This window comes from Beta vulgaris, chromosome 2 (genome assembly GCF_026745355.1).
Source record: "Beta vulgaris subsp. vulgaris cultivar EL10 chromosome 2, EL10.2, whole genome shotgun sequence".
NCBI classification, from domain to species: Eukaryota; Viridiplantae; Streptophyta; class Magnoliopsida; order Caryophyllales; family Amaranthaceae; genus Beta; species Beta vulgaris.
This window is the reverse complement of record NC_079203.1, coordinates 25,646,832-25,660,564: the sequence shown is the minus strand read 5'-3', so window position 1 is coordinate 25,660,564 and position 13,733 is coordinate 25,646,832. Positions and strand designations below refer to the sequence as shown.

General features: G+C 36.9%; 1 protein-coding gene across 1 annotated transcript in view; it reads right to left on the bottom strand.

Annotated features, from left to right (window-relative positions):
• Positions 1 to 11,361: 11,361 nt before the first annotated feature.
• LOC104906346 (nicastrin) overlaps positions 11,362 to 13,733 on the bottom strand; it is a 37,893-nt gene continuing 35,521 nt past the window's right edge. The window contains exons 14-16 of the mRNA XM_010695086.3: positions 13,234 to 13,318; positions 12,692 to 13,133; positions 11,362 to 11,912 (exon numbers count right to left, since the gene is read on the bottom strand). Of these exons, the coding sequence (XP_010693388.1) occupies positions 11,648 to 11,912; positions 12,692 to 13,133; positions 13,234 to 13,318 (792 nt within the window). The 3' untranslated portion in view covers positions 11,362 to 11,647. The remainder of the gene's footprint in view (positions 11,913 to 12,691; positions 13,134 to 13,233; positions 13,319 to 13,733) is intronic.

Below are 13,733 nucleotides of genomic sequence, written 5' to 3'. Positions count from 1 at the left end.
TTAAATATAAATATATAAATACTAAAATATATTTCTAAAATCCTTTAAAATTATGGGGGATCACATGAAATATGTGTCTAAGTGCCTAACCTATCAGAAGGTGAAGATAGATTATAAGAGATCCATGGGGGAAGGTTCAATCCTTAGAGGTTCCTGGATGGAAGTGAGATTCTATTTCTATGGACTTTGTGACTGCTTTGCCTAGAACGAGGAGTAGTAATGATACTATTTGGGTTATTGTGGATAGATTGACCAAATCCGTTGTGGTTATGCCCATTAAGGAGACATGGAAAAAGAATCGACTTGCTAAGACGTACATTAGGCATGTGGTGAGACTACATGGAGTTCCAAAGGATATCATTTCTGATCTTGATTCGAGGTTTCTTTTGAAATTTTGGAAAAAAGATCCAATTAAATCTTGGGACAACATTGAAGATGAGTAGAACCTTTCACCCGTCGACCGGTGGTCGGACTAAGAGGACTAACCAAACTATGGAGGACATGTTGAGAGCGTGTGATATTGATTTTCAAGGTAGTTAGGAGGACCAATTAGACCTAATTGAATTTTCGTACAACAATAGCTATCATGCGAGCATTAAGATGGCAGATTTTGAGGCATAATAATAAATAAACATTTCTAACATGATAGTAATAAATATTAAGCAGGGATGAATAACGACATAACAATCAGCAGATAACTTTTACTGAACTAAACTTTTTCAACACTTTTATTACTTTAATAGAATAGTCATCGGACCGAGTTGTCCAACTAAAAACAAGCTTTCCCTTTGGAAGACGAAATACGAGTGTGACTCCCGTATTCCCATGACCTACAATATCGAGGAACTGTTTAAATTAAAATAGGAACGGTGATCAATCCAAATCCAGAAAAAGTCATGGCCCGCTCACCATGTACCCCAACTCCTGATTGTCCAACATCAGACGTGCACCAGTCTAAAGTTTAATACTATCCAAGTTTCACTTTACATGATTTACCATTTATTACTTGTTATGACACAGAAGCAACACAGATAATATATAATCAACATTCACAACTTTACTTTTATCATATGATTAAATAAGTGATCATACAACTTACGGCCCAATATTAATTAATTGTTTAATCCAATCTTTCTTATTTGTTAAACCTATCCAATAAACAACTTACCTTTCAAAGGTATAAAATACAACTTACCAAAGAAGGCCCTCGATCCTCACAGAATAGTGAAATAATAATAAAAGGGAACAACATGATTCAATCATGATCCATACCAATAAATATATTAATTCCCCCATATGAATTAATAAAATAAAGTTCCCAACCAACATGCTTGCATCAATCTTCCACACAAACATGGTATAAATCTCATAATTAAATCTCATACTTAACATTTTTGCACGCAGGTATAAAACATGAAAAATCCAACATAATAGCAATCATATATGAACTCACAAAGTTCCTACGCATGATACTACATAACTTCCATTCCTAATATCATGATACTACATCAATCAGCACATAAGTATGTACATAGCTTGTGTAGACAAATTGATAGGCCACTTTAACAACTTTAAAAGTCGCCTAGAGAGAATTCTCAACCTAAAACAACCAATAAAAATTTATAATCAATACCCAATATAATTCCAACAACTTTAAAATACTTTGGGTCTGTGGGTAAAATTTGTGTCTAATGTATTTATATGTGTTTTTTTTCTTTTGGGCTTAGGAAAAGACAATTGGGTTTTAAATAGAGTTTAATGATGAATAAGATTGATGATTGAACTCCTAACACCACTAGAATTCATTTTCCTAATCTGATTAGTACACTAGTGGAAAAAGCTCATCTGATGCGGTCAAATCGGACTTACGGATGCAGTTTTGGTCCGCATCATATGGGCTTGCAGCAGCTTTGAGAAATAATCTGATGATGTTCAAAACCGCATCGGTTTCGTTAGAATCTGATGCGATTTTGAATAGGACCGCATCATAAAGTACGGATATGGTTTTTGTTTTTCAAAAGACAACAACAAGCTGCTATCAACAACAACAACAGTACTAAAAAAAACCTAGATTTGAACCAGATTAAACATTAAACCCAGCATGACGATATTGGGCAAGCTGCTATCAACATTAAACATTAAAAACCCGTTGCTATCAACAAGCTGCTATCAATAGCAATTAAATAAAATTCGAAAAAAACCCAGATTTACGAACTAAATTAAAGAACAAAAATTATACGAACAAAAAATAAACTAGATTATACAAATTAAAAATGAACTTCGATGATATCTTCGATGATGCAAACAAAATCCAGATCTCGGATAATGTCTGGTGAAGATGATGTCTTCGAACGACGAGAATGATGAATTCGACGAGAACGACGACGAGAGAAGGTGTTCGTTGCTGCAGTGTTCGTTGTTGCGTCGTGGTTTGAATTCGACAAGAAGGGAGAGGAGGTGTATGTTGCTGCTAACGATTACGATTGAGTGTTTGAGTGAGGAGAGAGAGAGGAGGGCGTCATGGTTTGAGAGAAAGGAGGGAGTGCCGTGGTTTGAGAGAGGAGAGGAGAGGGGAGGGAGGAAGGAGGAGGATGGCGTGGGTAGGGCTGGCAATGAGTTGAGATAGCTCGCGAGCTACTCGAACTCGACTCGGTCAAAACTCGGTCAAAGCTCGACTCGAGTGAGCTCGACTCGAGCTCGAACTCGACTCGACATGTTAACGAGTCGAGTCGAGCAACTCAATACTCGACTCGAAAAGCTCGTGAGATACTCGAAAAAATTATATATATATATATATATATATATATATATATATATATATATATATATATATATATATAATATATATATATATTATTTTTTAAAGAAAGTTTAACTTATTTTTTCTATAAAAATACTTGGACTTTTCTTTAAAAAAAAGTATATAAAAAATGATCAAAATTCAAAAGGCAAAATGAAGGATTTCTCCTATAAAAATAGAACTATGTCAATGGATGAGATTCAAAGAAACCCAACAATCTAATCTTAACCGTCCATTGTAAAAAAAGAGTAAAAACAAAAGACACAAACTCAGCAAGCCCTAGCCCTAAACAACAATAGCACGCTGCACACGCCTCCCTCTTGCCTCTTCATTCTCCATTCTCTCTCCAATCTCCATTGACATTCGACCATCTTCATCTCCACGCTGAATCAGGGAGTTCAGCCGACGCTAGCTTCAGCCCACCACGCTCCCGCACAAGCACACACCACGACAACGACGCTACTCCAAGCGACACTCAAATAAATTCGCCGCACACCACCACCTCACCTTGGCGCCGCTCATTCTAAGGTAAACTCGACGCTAGCTTTAATGTTTTTTTTGTTGTTGTTGTTGTTGTTGTTGTGGGTATTGTGAATTGTGGAATTCAATAAGGAATGTTGTGAAATCTGAATTATGGAATTAGAATGTTAGAAGCTGATTATAAATTACACTATTTCAATTTAGAATGTTAGATAAATCAGATTGGTTGTAGCTGGTGTGATTTGTGATGGCATTCTTTGTTAATTTCAGTTTGTCAAATTCAGTTTGCAAGTTCAATTTGTATGTTCAGTTCTTAAGTTCAGTTTTCGAGTTCAGTTTGCAAGTTTAGTTTGTAAAATCAATGAGTAGAGTTTGTTTTCATTTTTGGAAGTTAATTATGTCAACAAACTTTTAAAATAGTGTTGTTATGAAAACTTCTATTAACAAAGTTTCGTTTTATTTCTTGCCAGGTTTTTGTGGGAAAAATTTGAGCTAGGTGTATGATTTGGTGTTAAGGTTGCGGAACCTAAAATGTGGCCATCATGTGATGTGCAAATTGTATTAGTTGTTGTGGATTTGTTCTGATATGATGATAATGAAAGTGTATTAGTTGTTTGTTTGGGATTGATTTGGAAAAACTTTTCATGTTAGATGTTTGATGCTTGATGTATGCTTAAGTACTTTTAGGGGATTTATTTTGAGTTTGCTGTTTCATATTCATAAAAAATCTTCAAAGAATGCATATAGGTTGCTGGAATCGAGTTCGAGTTGGAACAAAGTTCGAGTTCGAGCTTTAACTGAGTTCGAGTTCGAGCTCGAGCTCGAGTTCGAGTTCGAGCTCGAGCTCGAGCTTAGTTTTCGAGTTCGAGTTCGAGCTTGAAAATTTGAAGCTCGCGAGTTTTCGAGTCGAGTCGAGTTTAGGTATGAGTTATTGAGTTCGAGTCGAGTTTAGTCAAACTCCAGCTCGACTCGCATCATTGCCAGCCCTAGGCGTAGGGGCATGGAGTGAAGAGAGAGAAATGAGATATGGGATTTAGGTTAGAGATGAGGTGGTTAGGTTTAAGCAAGTGATATGGGACTTGGGCCGTGGATATTGGGTTGTTTCATCATTTTGTGGACAGATTTTCTGATGCGGTCCAAGAACCGTATCAGAATTTTTTAAAACCGCAGCGGTTTTTTTAGTCTGATGCGGTTTTTTGAGGACCGCATCAGATTTTTTTGCCAACTTTCCCTCTTAGTTTTTGGTTGCGGATTTATAAAAACCGCATATGTTACTAAGTCACATATAAGGTTTTTTCCACTAGTGGTATTTGGGTTCCTCAAGCCCATTTAAACTCCTTTTTCAAATCCAAAAAGTATTTAAATGTTTTTCAAAGCATGGCTTAACAAAATATTTTAACTTCCTTAAATCCTTAAAATAATTCCTTTGACTTTCAAATAGTCAACCTTTAAAGAAATAAATTATTTTAAAATTAAATTATACTTAAATATAAATATATATATACGAAAATATATTTATAAAAACTATAAATTTACGGGGGATTACAAGCTCTCATCAGGATCATTCAATCAGTAATTAGCATTAGCGACGACGTCTTTCTCCTAATTTTAGTTTAATTTAATCATTGTGCCGATCACAGGCGTGACGACATCGTTCCCTAACCTTGTTAGTTTGTTATCAACTAATAAAGAATTATGCTTTAGGCCGTCGTAAATCTTGGTAGTGAAGTGGTCTTGTTCTCTATTTATCCACTTCTTTGTTTTTTATATCTGTTTGAGCAAGTATTTTAGCTACATTTTCACTACAAGTTTGTGAGAGCTTGAAGGATGAGCTACATAAGCTCCTTGATGATGAATGTAACCTAGGCACGAATAAGAATGATTTCATGAATTATGTCTCTAATTTGGATAATCCCAAGGCTTTATTGGATCTAGTTAAGTCATGGAAGGAAGACAAAAATTTCCCTATTCAATCATGGGGAAATTGATGATGCCTTGGAGTCTTATGGGTTTGCTTGTGTATTGCTCCACCTATTTTTCTTGGAGGAGGAGGGTATTAGAAGCTTATATGCATTATCTTTTTGTATCTTGCTAAATTTAGCTGCATGCTTTCTGAAGAACAATGAGTTTAATCAAGTAGGTCTTCTTTGCTCTGTTGTTTAAAGCTTCGACCCGTGCAATGTCAAAGCCTTATTTAGAAGAGCTAAAGCATCGGTGGGGATAGGAAGGTGTGATTTAGCTTATTTGGATTTGCTACAAGCCTCTGAGATTGACCCGCATCAAATAAAGAAATTGCTAAGAAATATAATGAAGTAAAGAGTTCATTTGTCAAGTAGAGCTCACAGGATTATCCAATTGAATTAGGGGTGGAACCACTTCTACAAAGAACAAAGATGAAGAAACAATATCATGAAGAAGGAGAATGTTCTACTAAGGTGATAGGAGGGGTAATTAGTGAGGTTCTATACTTACCGGAAAAAAGAGAGGATAAGGATCAAGCCTTATGTAAAGGAAAAGATACTAAAATGGAGTGTGTGAATGAGAGTGTGAGTAATCCCAACATCGAAAAACCAAATCAAGCGGAGTCCAAATATCGGTTTATTAAACGAAACTGTCGGGATCCTCACTACTGATGCCAAAAAAGGATATTCGAATCTTAAAGAAATGGAAATATATCCAAGTGTTTAATCCAAAAACAGGGTCATATATGATGGTTCGAGTTGCCTAATTGGCAAAAAAGGGAACTAATGGAAAAACCAAAATGCACAATAGTCGGGTGCAAATAATATTTTTCAATTCCTGTGTGCGAGCATAATCGCCCTAACGGAGTGGATGAAGTCATTGATCATACCATACCTTACCATAAAAATGAAGATCCATTGCTGGAGAATACGGAGTCCAAGCCTAAAGGCGATATTGTGGAGGAAGAAGCTAGTGGACCCTAAATGGTCCAGAAGAGCTCGGTTGATTCATTCAGTCTTCCAAATAGTGGATGTACCTCATTAGCCTCTAAGGAAAATCATAGCTGACGTCTCATAAATGTAGCAAATATAAAAAGCCCAACCTCGAAAAGTGAATTCCAGGAGAGTTCTAAAGGCTTGTCGCAAGAAAAATTCCTATTTTCTTCCTAAATTTTTTTCGAGTGGCAGGTTCCGTGCCAAATGAAGAGGAAAGTTGGTTATAGTACAAATAATACCCAAAGCCCAAGGAAAAACCTGCTTCAGGTTATTATATTGGTAGCTTTGCTCCTAGTGCTAGCATTAAGTCAAATAATAATAATATCTCAATTCCTTGTATGAAGTTGTTTAGTAGTAATTCTAAGAAGGACCTTGTAAGTCTATGTATTAGGCGTCCTCAAATAAACGATGCCCATAACCTAGCCATAGATGCTAGAAAAATGGGCTTACTTGTACTTTAATGTTTTTATTTCAATGCATGTACTTGTTGCCAAGAAAAAGAGAGGATAAATATCTATACATATTAGATGTGTTAATGACTTTTAACTAATAATTTTTTATTGATGTTGTTCTATACTAGTGACATGCAATTACTAACAACGGTACATAGTAGATACAATGGAATGGGGGAGACATTATGGGGTTTAGAATTTTCTCGAACCGACACCTTATTGAGTTGTGGTCAATCACATCTCATCAAATTGTCTTATTACTTCTTCGCCACCTTCTCACTCTACGCCAATCACCTCCACCTCACGTATCTAGCCATTTGGACGAATGGTCATAGGAGTGGCACGCCATCTTGCACATTTCCATTACTTGATCTGGACCTTGATTCTCCCCCTTTTCTATCTTCCTACTAAGAGTTCTCCTTAGAGGATTGATAAACACCAAACAATTGGAGACATATAATGAAATTTATTTATATAACAAACTTTATTTTTGTGTAAACAAAATATTTTTTGTGTAAATATTATTGGATTTATTTGGCAGAAGTTTAGTGGTAATTTTTGAGAACCCTTGGTTCTGGTTAGTTAGTTGATGAAGTTGTTGTTGGGAAGAAAGAAATATGGAGGCTTCATTTTTAATTGGCTAGTTAACAAATGGTATCTTTCATTATTTCTCTTTTCATACTCCCAACTCAATACATGCTTATATAGGCATGATATGTCGGTAAGTCCACTGACTTTCATTTTCTTACATCTCCCAGATTTTTCTAACTTTGTGAATGTCAAAGAAATAGGGATGGTAGGATTTATGAGAGAGCTATGAGCTATTAGGCATGAGAGGAGATAATCTATACGTCTAATGATTAGAGTCTTTATAGTATCCAACAACGGCACGACATATTTTATGCGCTGGAGAGTTAAGTTAATACCAAAATAAAGTCAAGTTGATACCAAGTAGAATTTGGTACAAAGTTTACATTTTGATACTAAGGTTAAATTCGATATGAAATTAACTGTTACTTTAGTACCACATTCTAACTTAATACAAACTTAACTCTAATTCGGTATTAACTTACCTCTCCACTACGTGGAATTGCCAAATTCCCTTGTTGAAGCCTTTTAAAAAAACTCCCAACATATTGTTACCAAAACTTCGTCGTCTAGGCATCAGCTTCTCTCGTAGTGTTACGGTACCTTTGCAAGGTATGGGACTTGAGTCCCACATCGGTCTTATGGGGGATCATGTGGTATTTATATAGGATTATGGGCTCTCCTCCCTTTGGGATAACTTTTGGGAAGGCTCTCCTATGATCTTGTATCAATGGTATCAGAGCCGTCCATCCCTCGATTGTGCCACATGTGACTGATGGATGTGACGTTGGTGCTCGTCCGAGGCTAGGAACCTTCTCTATCTTGCCTAGCGCAAAGCGAGCCACATGAGGGCATGTGGTTCTAAAGAGGGGTGGTATGTTACGGTACCTTTGCAAGGTATGGACTTGAGTTCCACATCGTCTTATGGGGCTCATGTGGAATTTACATAGAGATTATGGGCTCTCCTCCCTTCAGGCTAGCTTTTGGGGAGGCTCTCTTATGATTTTGTATCATTCTGGCAAGCTAAGTGATGTCTAATCAGGGTACATGATGAGGATGTCTATAAAACAGCCTTTAAGACTCATAATGGGCTTTATGAATTTCTTGTGATGCCATTTGGGCTGACAAATGCACCACCCTCTTTTTAAGGGTGGATGAATCACATCTTTAAACCACTTCTGAGTAGTGCTTATACAAGATGGCCACCCACTTGTTTTCCTTAGCAAGGCACTAGGGTCGAGATGGAGCAAGTGTCTATGAAAAAGAGCTTATTGATGTTGTGACTGCTGTGCAAAAGTGGGAGCAATACCTAACAGGCAAACACTTCACTATAAGGACTGATCAGAAGATCCTTAAGTGGTTATTGCAACAGAAAATCTCCACCCCTTTTTCAGCAATTCTGGTTATCTAAGCTAATGGGCTTTAGCTATGACATTCAATGTAAAAGTGGTAGTGATAACTTAGCTGCAGATGCTTTATCTGGAGTGAAAGGGGCTGAAATCATGCTTATAGTCTCAACTAATCCAACCAAGTTATAATATGAATTTGAATACTCATGCTCTATTTTTAGCCTTACAACAGGGTCAACACATGGTAAATTATTCTATTCAAGATGGGTTGATGAGACAGAAGGGTAAAATTATTGTACGGCCCGATGGTTTGAAAATGGATATAATGTAGTGGCTTCACAGCTCTTCTCAATGGGGTCATTCTGGGAGGGGTGCTACCTTAGTCAGGGTGAAAGACATGTTCTATTGGAGGGGACTTACTTCTTATGTCACTCACTTTGTCAAGAATTGTACTACTTGTCAAGCTAGCGAACCAGAAAATGTTGCAAGCCATGGTCTCCTACAACCTTTTTATGTTCTAGAAGAGTTTTGGGTGGACATTTCCATGGACTTTATCTCTAGCTTACCTAAGTCAAATGGGGAAGGATGTTATTTTTTTAGTAGTGGACAGATTGAGTAAATATGCCTAGAAACATTTTTAAGGTGTATGACTGGAGAATAGCCTAAGCAGTGGTGTCCTTGGTTATCCTTGGCAGAATGGTGGTATAAGACCAATTTCCACGGTGCAACTAATACTATTCCTTATGAAATTGTTTACTACAAAACACCCCCTCTTCATTAACCTTATTTACTTGGAGAATTCAAAGTGAAAGATGTTGATAGGTCATTACAAAAGAGAGAGGCCATGATTAAGCTCTTACATTTTCATTTAAGAAGGGTTCAAGACAGGATGAAAGTTCAGGCTGATAAACATAGAAGTGAGAGACAGTTTGAGATAGGAAGGTGGGTATGGCTCAAACTTCAACCTTACAAACAGCAATCTTTGAGAAGGGTCACTAATGAAAAGCTTACAGCTAGGTATTTTCGACCTTTTCAAGAACAGAAGAAAATTGGTCAAGTGGCATATAAACTGATTTCATCATACATTTCATGTTTCTCAGTTGAAGAAGTTTAGGGGAGTTCTTCCTTCCATCACTCATATTCCAGCTTGGTTTCATTGCAGAACTGATGAAGAAGCTCCTACTCCCGAGGCTATTCTTGACAAAAGAATAGTTAAACACCATAATGCGGTTGTTGTCCAATAACTGGTTAAATGGGCAATGATTCTGAAAATTCAAGGGAATAAGCTGGAGATTTTGAATACAAATTTCGTGCTTTTGTTGTATAAACTTGAGGGCAAGTTTTTTCTTAGGGGCGAAGGATTGTAATATGAGGTAGTTATATCTTATTAATAAGAACAAGTTGTTAGAATTCTGTTAAAGTTGTTAGAATTATGTTAGTTCTGTTAACTTTAGAATTATGTTAGTTCTGTTAAATAGAGTTTTGACGGGAAAATTTGTTAACTACCTAAGATTAGCTAATGTAGTTTAGTTGTGTATAAATAGAGATTTGTTAATTGAGCTGTAAATTCATTCAAAAATATAACACTCTCTATTTTACACTCAATAAAGAGATTGTTGAGGTTGCCTCTATCTCTATATCCTATTATTGGAGGTTACCTCCCTTGTCAATTCTTAATAACAGAAGCTATTATAAGCTTGCTGTTACACGTAGCTTTCCTGCATTTGTCTCAATATTAAGGGGGGGGGGGGGTAATGTACCGTAACACTCAAAGGATTGTGGCTAAGCATGTGTGGGCAATTTCACATAAAAAGGATAACTTATGGGTGAGGTGGGTTCATTCTGTGTACCTTAAAGAGGCAAACTGGGAAGGCTACAAACCTCCTTCTACGGCCAGTTGGGTTTGGAAGTGTATTTGCCATGTAAAAGATCGGTTGTGGCCTATGATTGCTTTAAATGATGCCTCTCAGTTCAGTATTGCAAAAACTTACATGGCCCTCCTTCCCATTGGGCAAAATTGGAGATATAGTAAGGGCATCTGGAATAGGTTATATATTCCTAAGCATTGTTTTATTCTCTGGCTTGCTTTGATGCAAAGGCTGATGACTAGGGAGAGATTAGCTAAGATGGGCATCACTTAGTGTACAGACTGCTGCTTATGTGGTGTTGCCAGGAAGACTCATGCACATCTATTTTTTGAGTGTGCTTTCAGTATGAGATGTTTGCACTAGATTCACTTATGGCTTGGAGTCAGAAGACAATATGTCAATCTCTACCAACACATGACTTGGTTGCTTAAGAGTCACAGGACTGGAAGCTTCCATAGGAAAGTCATCATGACATCACTGGCTGCTCTTGTATATCAGGTGTGGAGAGCTAGGAATGATGCACTGTGGAACAATAAGGTTCCTTCTATCCAATCTGCTATCCAGCAGATTCAATTCAATGTGAAACATAAAATCATTCAAGTGTATAGGAAAATGACCCATAGGTGGTTTGATTTGTTATAGATTGGTTTTGAGGTTTTTACCTCTGTTGGGGTGCAGCTAAGTTTGTTCTTAGACTGCTTGATGTAATATGGCCTGTTTGAGTGCAATATACTACTTTCTTGCTTCTCAAAAAAAATACTCATAGGATTGTCAACACTTTTTATTGTTTAGTTTGTGAATGAATTAGCATGACTTAAACCTGCTATCATGATTGATATGCAAATTATTAAGAATAGTCCTCTCTCATGCCGAGAAACATCCAGATTCGGACGAGTTGTATATCTTTTGGAGAAATGTCAGAGCACATGCTGACTTCACTTTTGCAATAAAATAATACAAAATTGTACTCATTATCATCCGGAGGAACTGTTCAAATTGAAACTTATATTCAGAAATTGCACTTTCACTACCTACAGAGTATGTGTTAATGCAGCTTCAGAAGGCCATGTCACAAGAGTAGCTCATATTTAAGAATCCATATTCCACACTTCATATAAATTTCAGATATACAAGCAAAAGTCTCCCTTTCAGCCTAATCTCTCTTCAAAGTTTTAGTCACGATTGACTTGATGATTTCAATGGCAAGATAAGAGAAGCCAGTAATACCTACACCCGCCAGCAAGATAAGGTGGTCATATGCTGAATCTTGACGTGTATATACTCGAAGTCCAATGACATCCCAATTGCTCTCAGTCCAAACAGGGTCCGCCATGCTCATAGGATCTGAAGAATTCACAGGCAGTAACTTCCACGATCCAGACTCATACTGAAGACGGGTTGAAAATGCAGGTACGTACCTGAAAAGATCGGAAAATGCGTCAATTAGTATGACAACTTACAGAATGATTGATAGATAAAACTAACCTCGCTACATTGTCGCAACTCATTGATTTCTTTTTTCATTACAATGTGTTATATACCAAAAGATATTTCAATGCTGAACTAAACAACTAAATTGATAGTTATGTCCTTAAAAGCTGTTCTCACTCATTCAATCAAAATAGGGATGATAACAGGAAATTCAAACATGACTCGTAACTATTTCAAGGAACTGTGGCCTTAGTTTTGGAAATCTCAATATAGTATATGCGACTAATATCAGGCAGGAGGGAGAAGTATTTGGGGTCACACAAATGCAACATCATTCATTTTGTGATCACATGTCATGGATTTATTACATGTGACTTGTGACATAGATTTAATGGATAGAGACAGTAACAAGGTAGGATGGAAGAAACAAAAGATCACGCTGGAAATGAGCAAAACCGGGCAGTCAGTCATTGTAACAGCAAATATGCAGGAAACATCAGAATTCAGAATCACTTTTTATGAGAAAAATAAATAACACATAATTCCCATTAGATATTGCCAATCAGGGAGACAAGGGTGAACTCTTAAATAAAGGGTCGTACATTTTCTATCACGAGTTAATCAAACACTCGGTAACTGGCAGTGGCCGCATATGTACAAAAGGGCACACTTTACATGTCAGTTAGTGCTCATAAATGAATTATATCCCATCTACTGAAATACTAGTAAACTCGGAAGAGGAAAGAAATATTGGTAATGCTGCTACCTGGTGGTGGATCTAACACAGACACCTTTCTCGTCAGTCTCTGCTTTAATGCACAATTCATTTTGACTGCTACAACCTTGTTGACAACTCAAACTGGTGTTCTCCATCTTTGTAGCCGTCTTCTCAGCTAAGAAGTTCCAAATAAACCTCGATATATCGCTGGAATATCCACGGTATGGAGGAGATGAAGGATCTGTCACCATAACTCCAACATAACTGCTGGGGCAGGTATCCGTTGGCAATATATAACCCTTCACCAGCCCACAAGTCAAACCAGGATCACATTTCAATAGACAATCCAAAAGTTCTTCTATCAAAGAGGCATTTGCATGGATAACATCCAGATCTGAGATATCAGAGTCCTTCATGTCAGTGGCAAGAATGTAGAGAGAACGGGCAACAAGAGAAGCAGCAGCTACAACGGATGTGGAGTTTATGTTTGCTGCAGTAACATGGAAAGACAATTTCAGAGAAACAATTCTTGGTTTATGTTTCCTTTCTAATTAACACAAAGCAAACTCCAGGAATATATATTAACTCACAGATATCATCAAGGTGACTGTGATAAAATTCATTTTCAAACGTGGCATCAAAATCTTCTAAGATGACACCAGATATTTGAGAATTCTGCAAAGATGAAAATAAATAATTAGCAACCAGAAATTTTGCATACGGATGTCGATCTGTAGTTTTCCCTTACGCCAGGAAGTAGACTCAACTGCAAGATTTAAACCTAGTGTTCAAAAGGTCAAACTGGTGATACCCGAAAAAAGAATATAATGTTCATAGAACATTAAGGTAAGCAACCTTTGACCGACAAAATCCAATCTCATTCATAACACTCTATTTGGGGGATAGAATACGTTGATGCACCCTAAAGCTTCTTAAGGATCCGCTAGGAATTAGAAGCAATCCACTGATGATATAACTGATGTTGCGAAAGAGTACGTCCGAAGCAAGCAAGAATTAATAGAGATCAATTCATTTAATTTATATGGCTTTCGTTTAGCTCAAGGACATTGTTGCATTACTTTTTATGAAG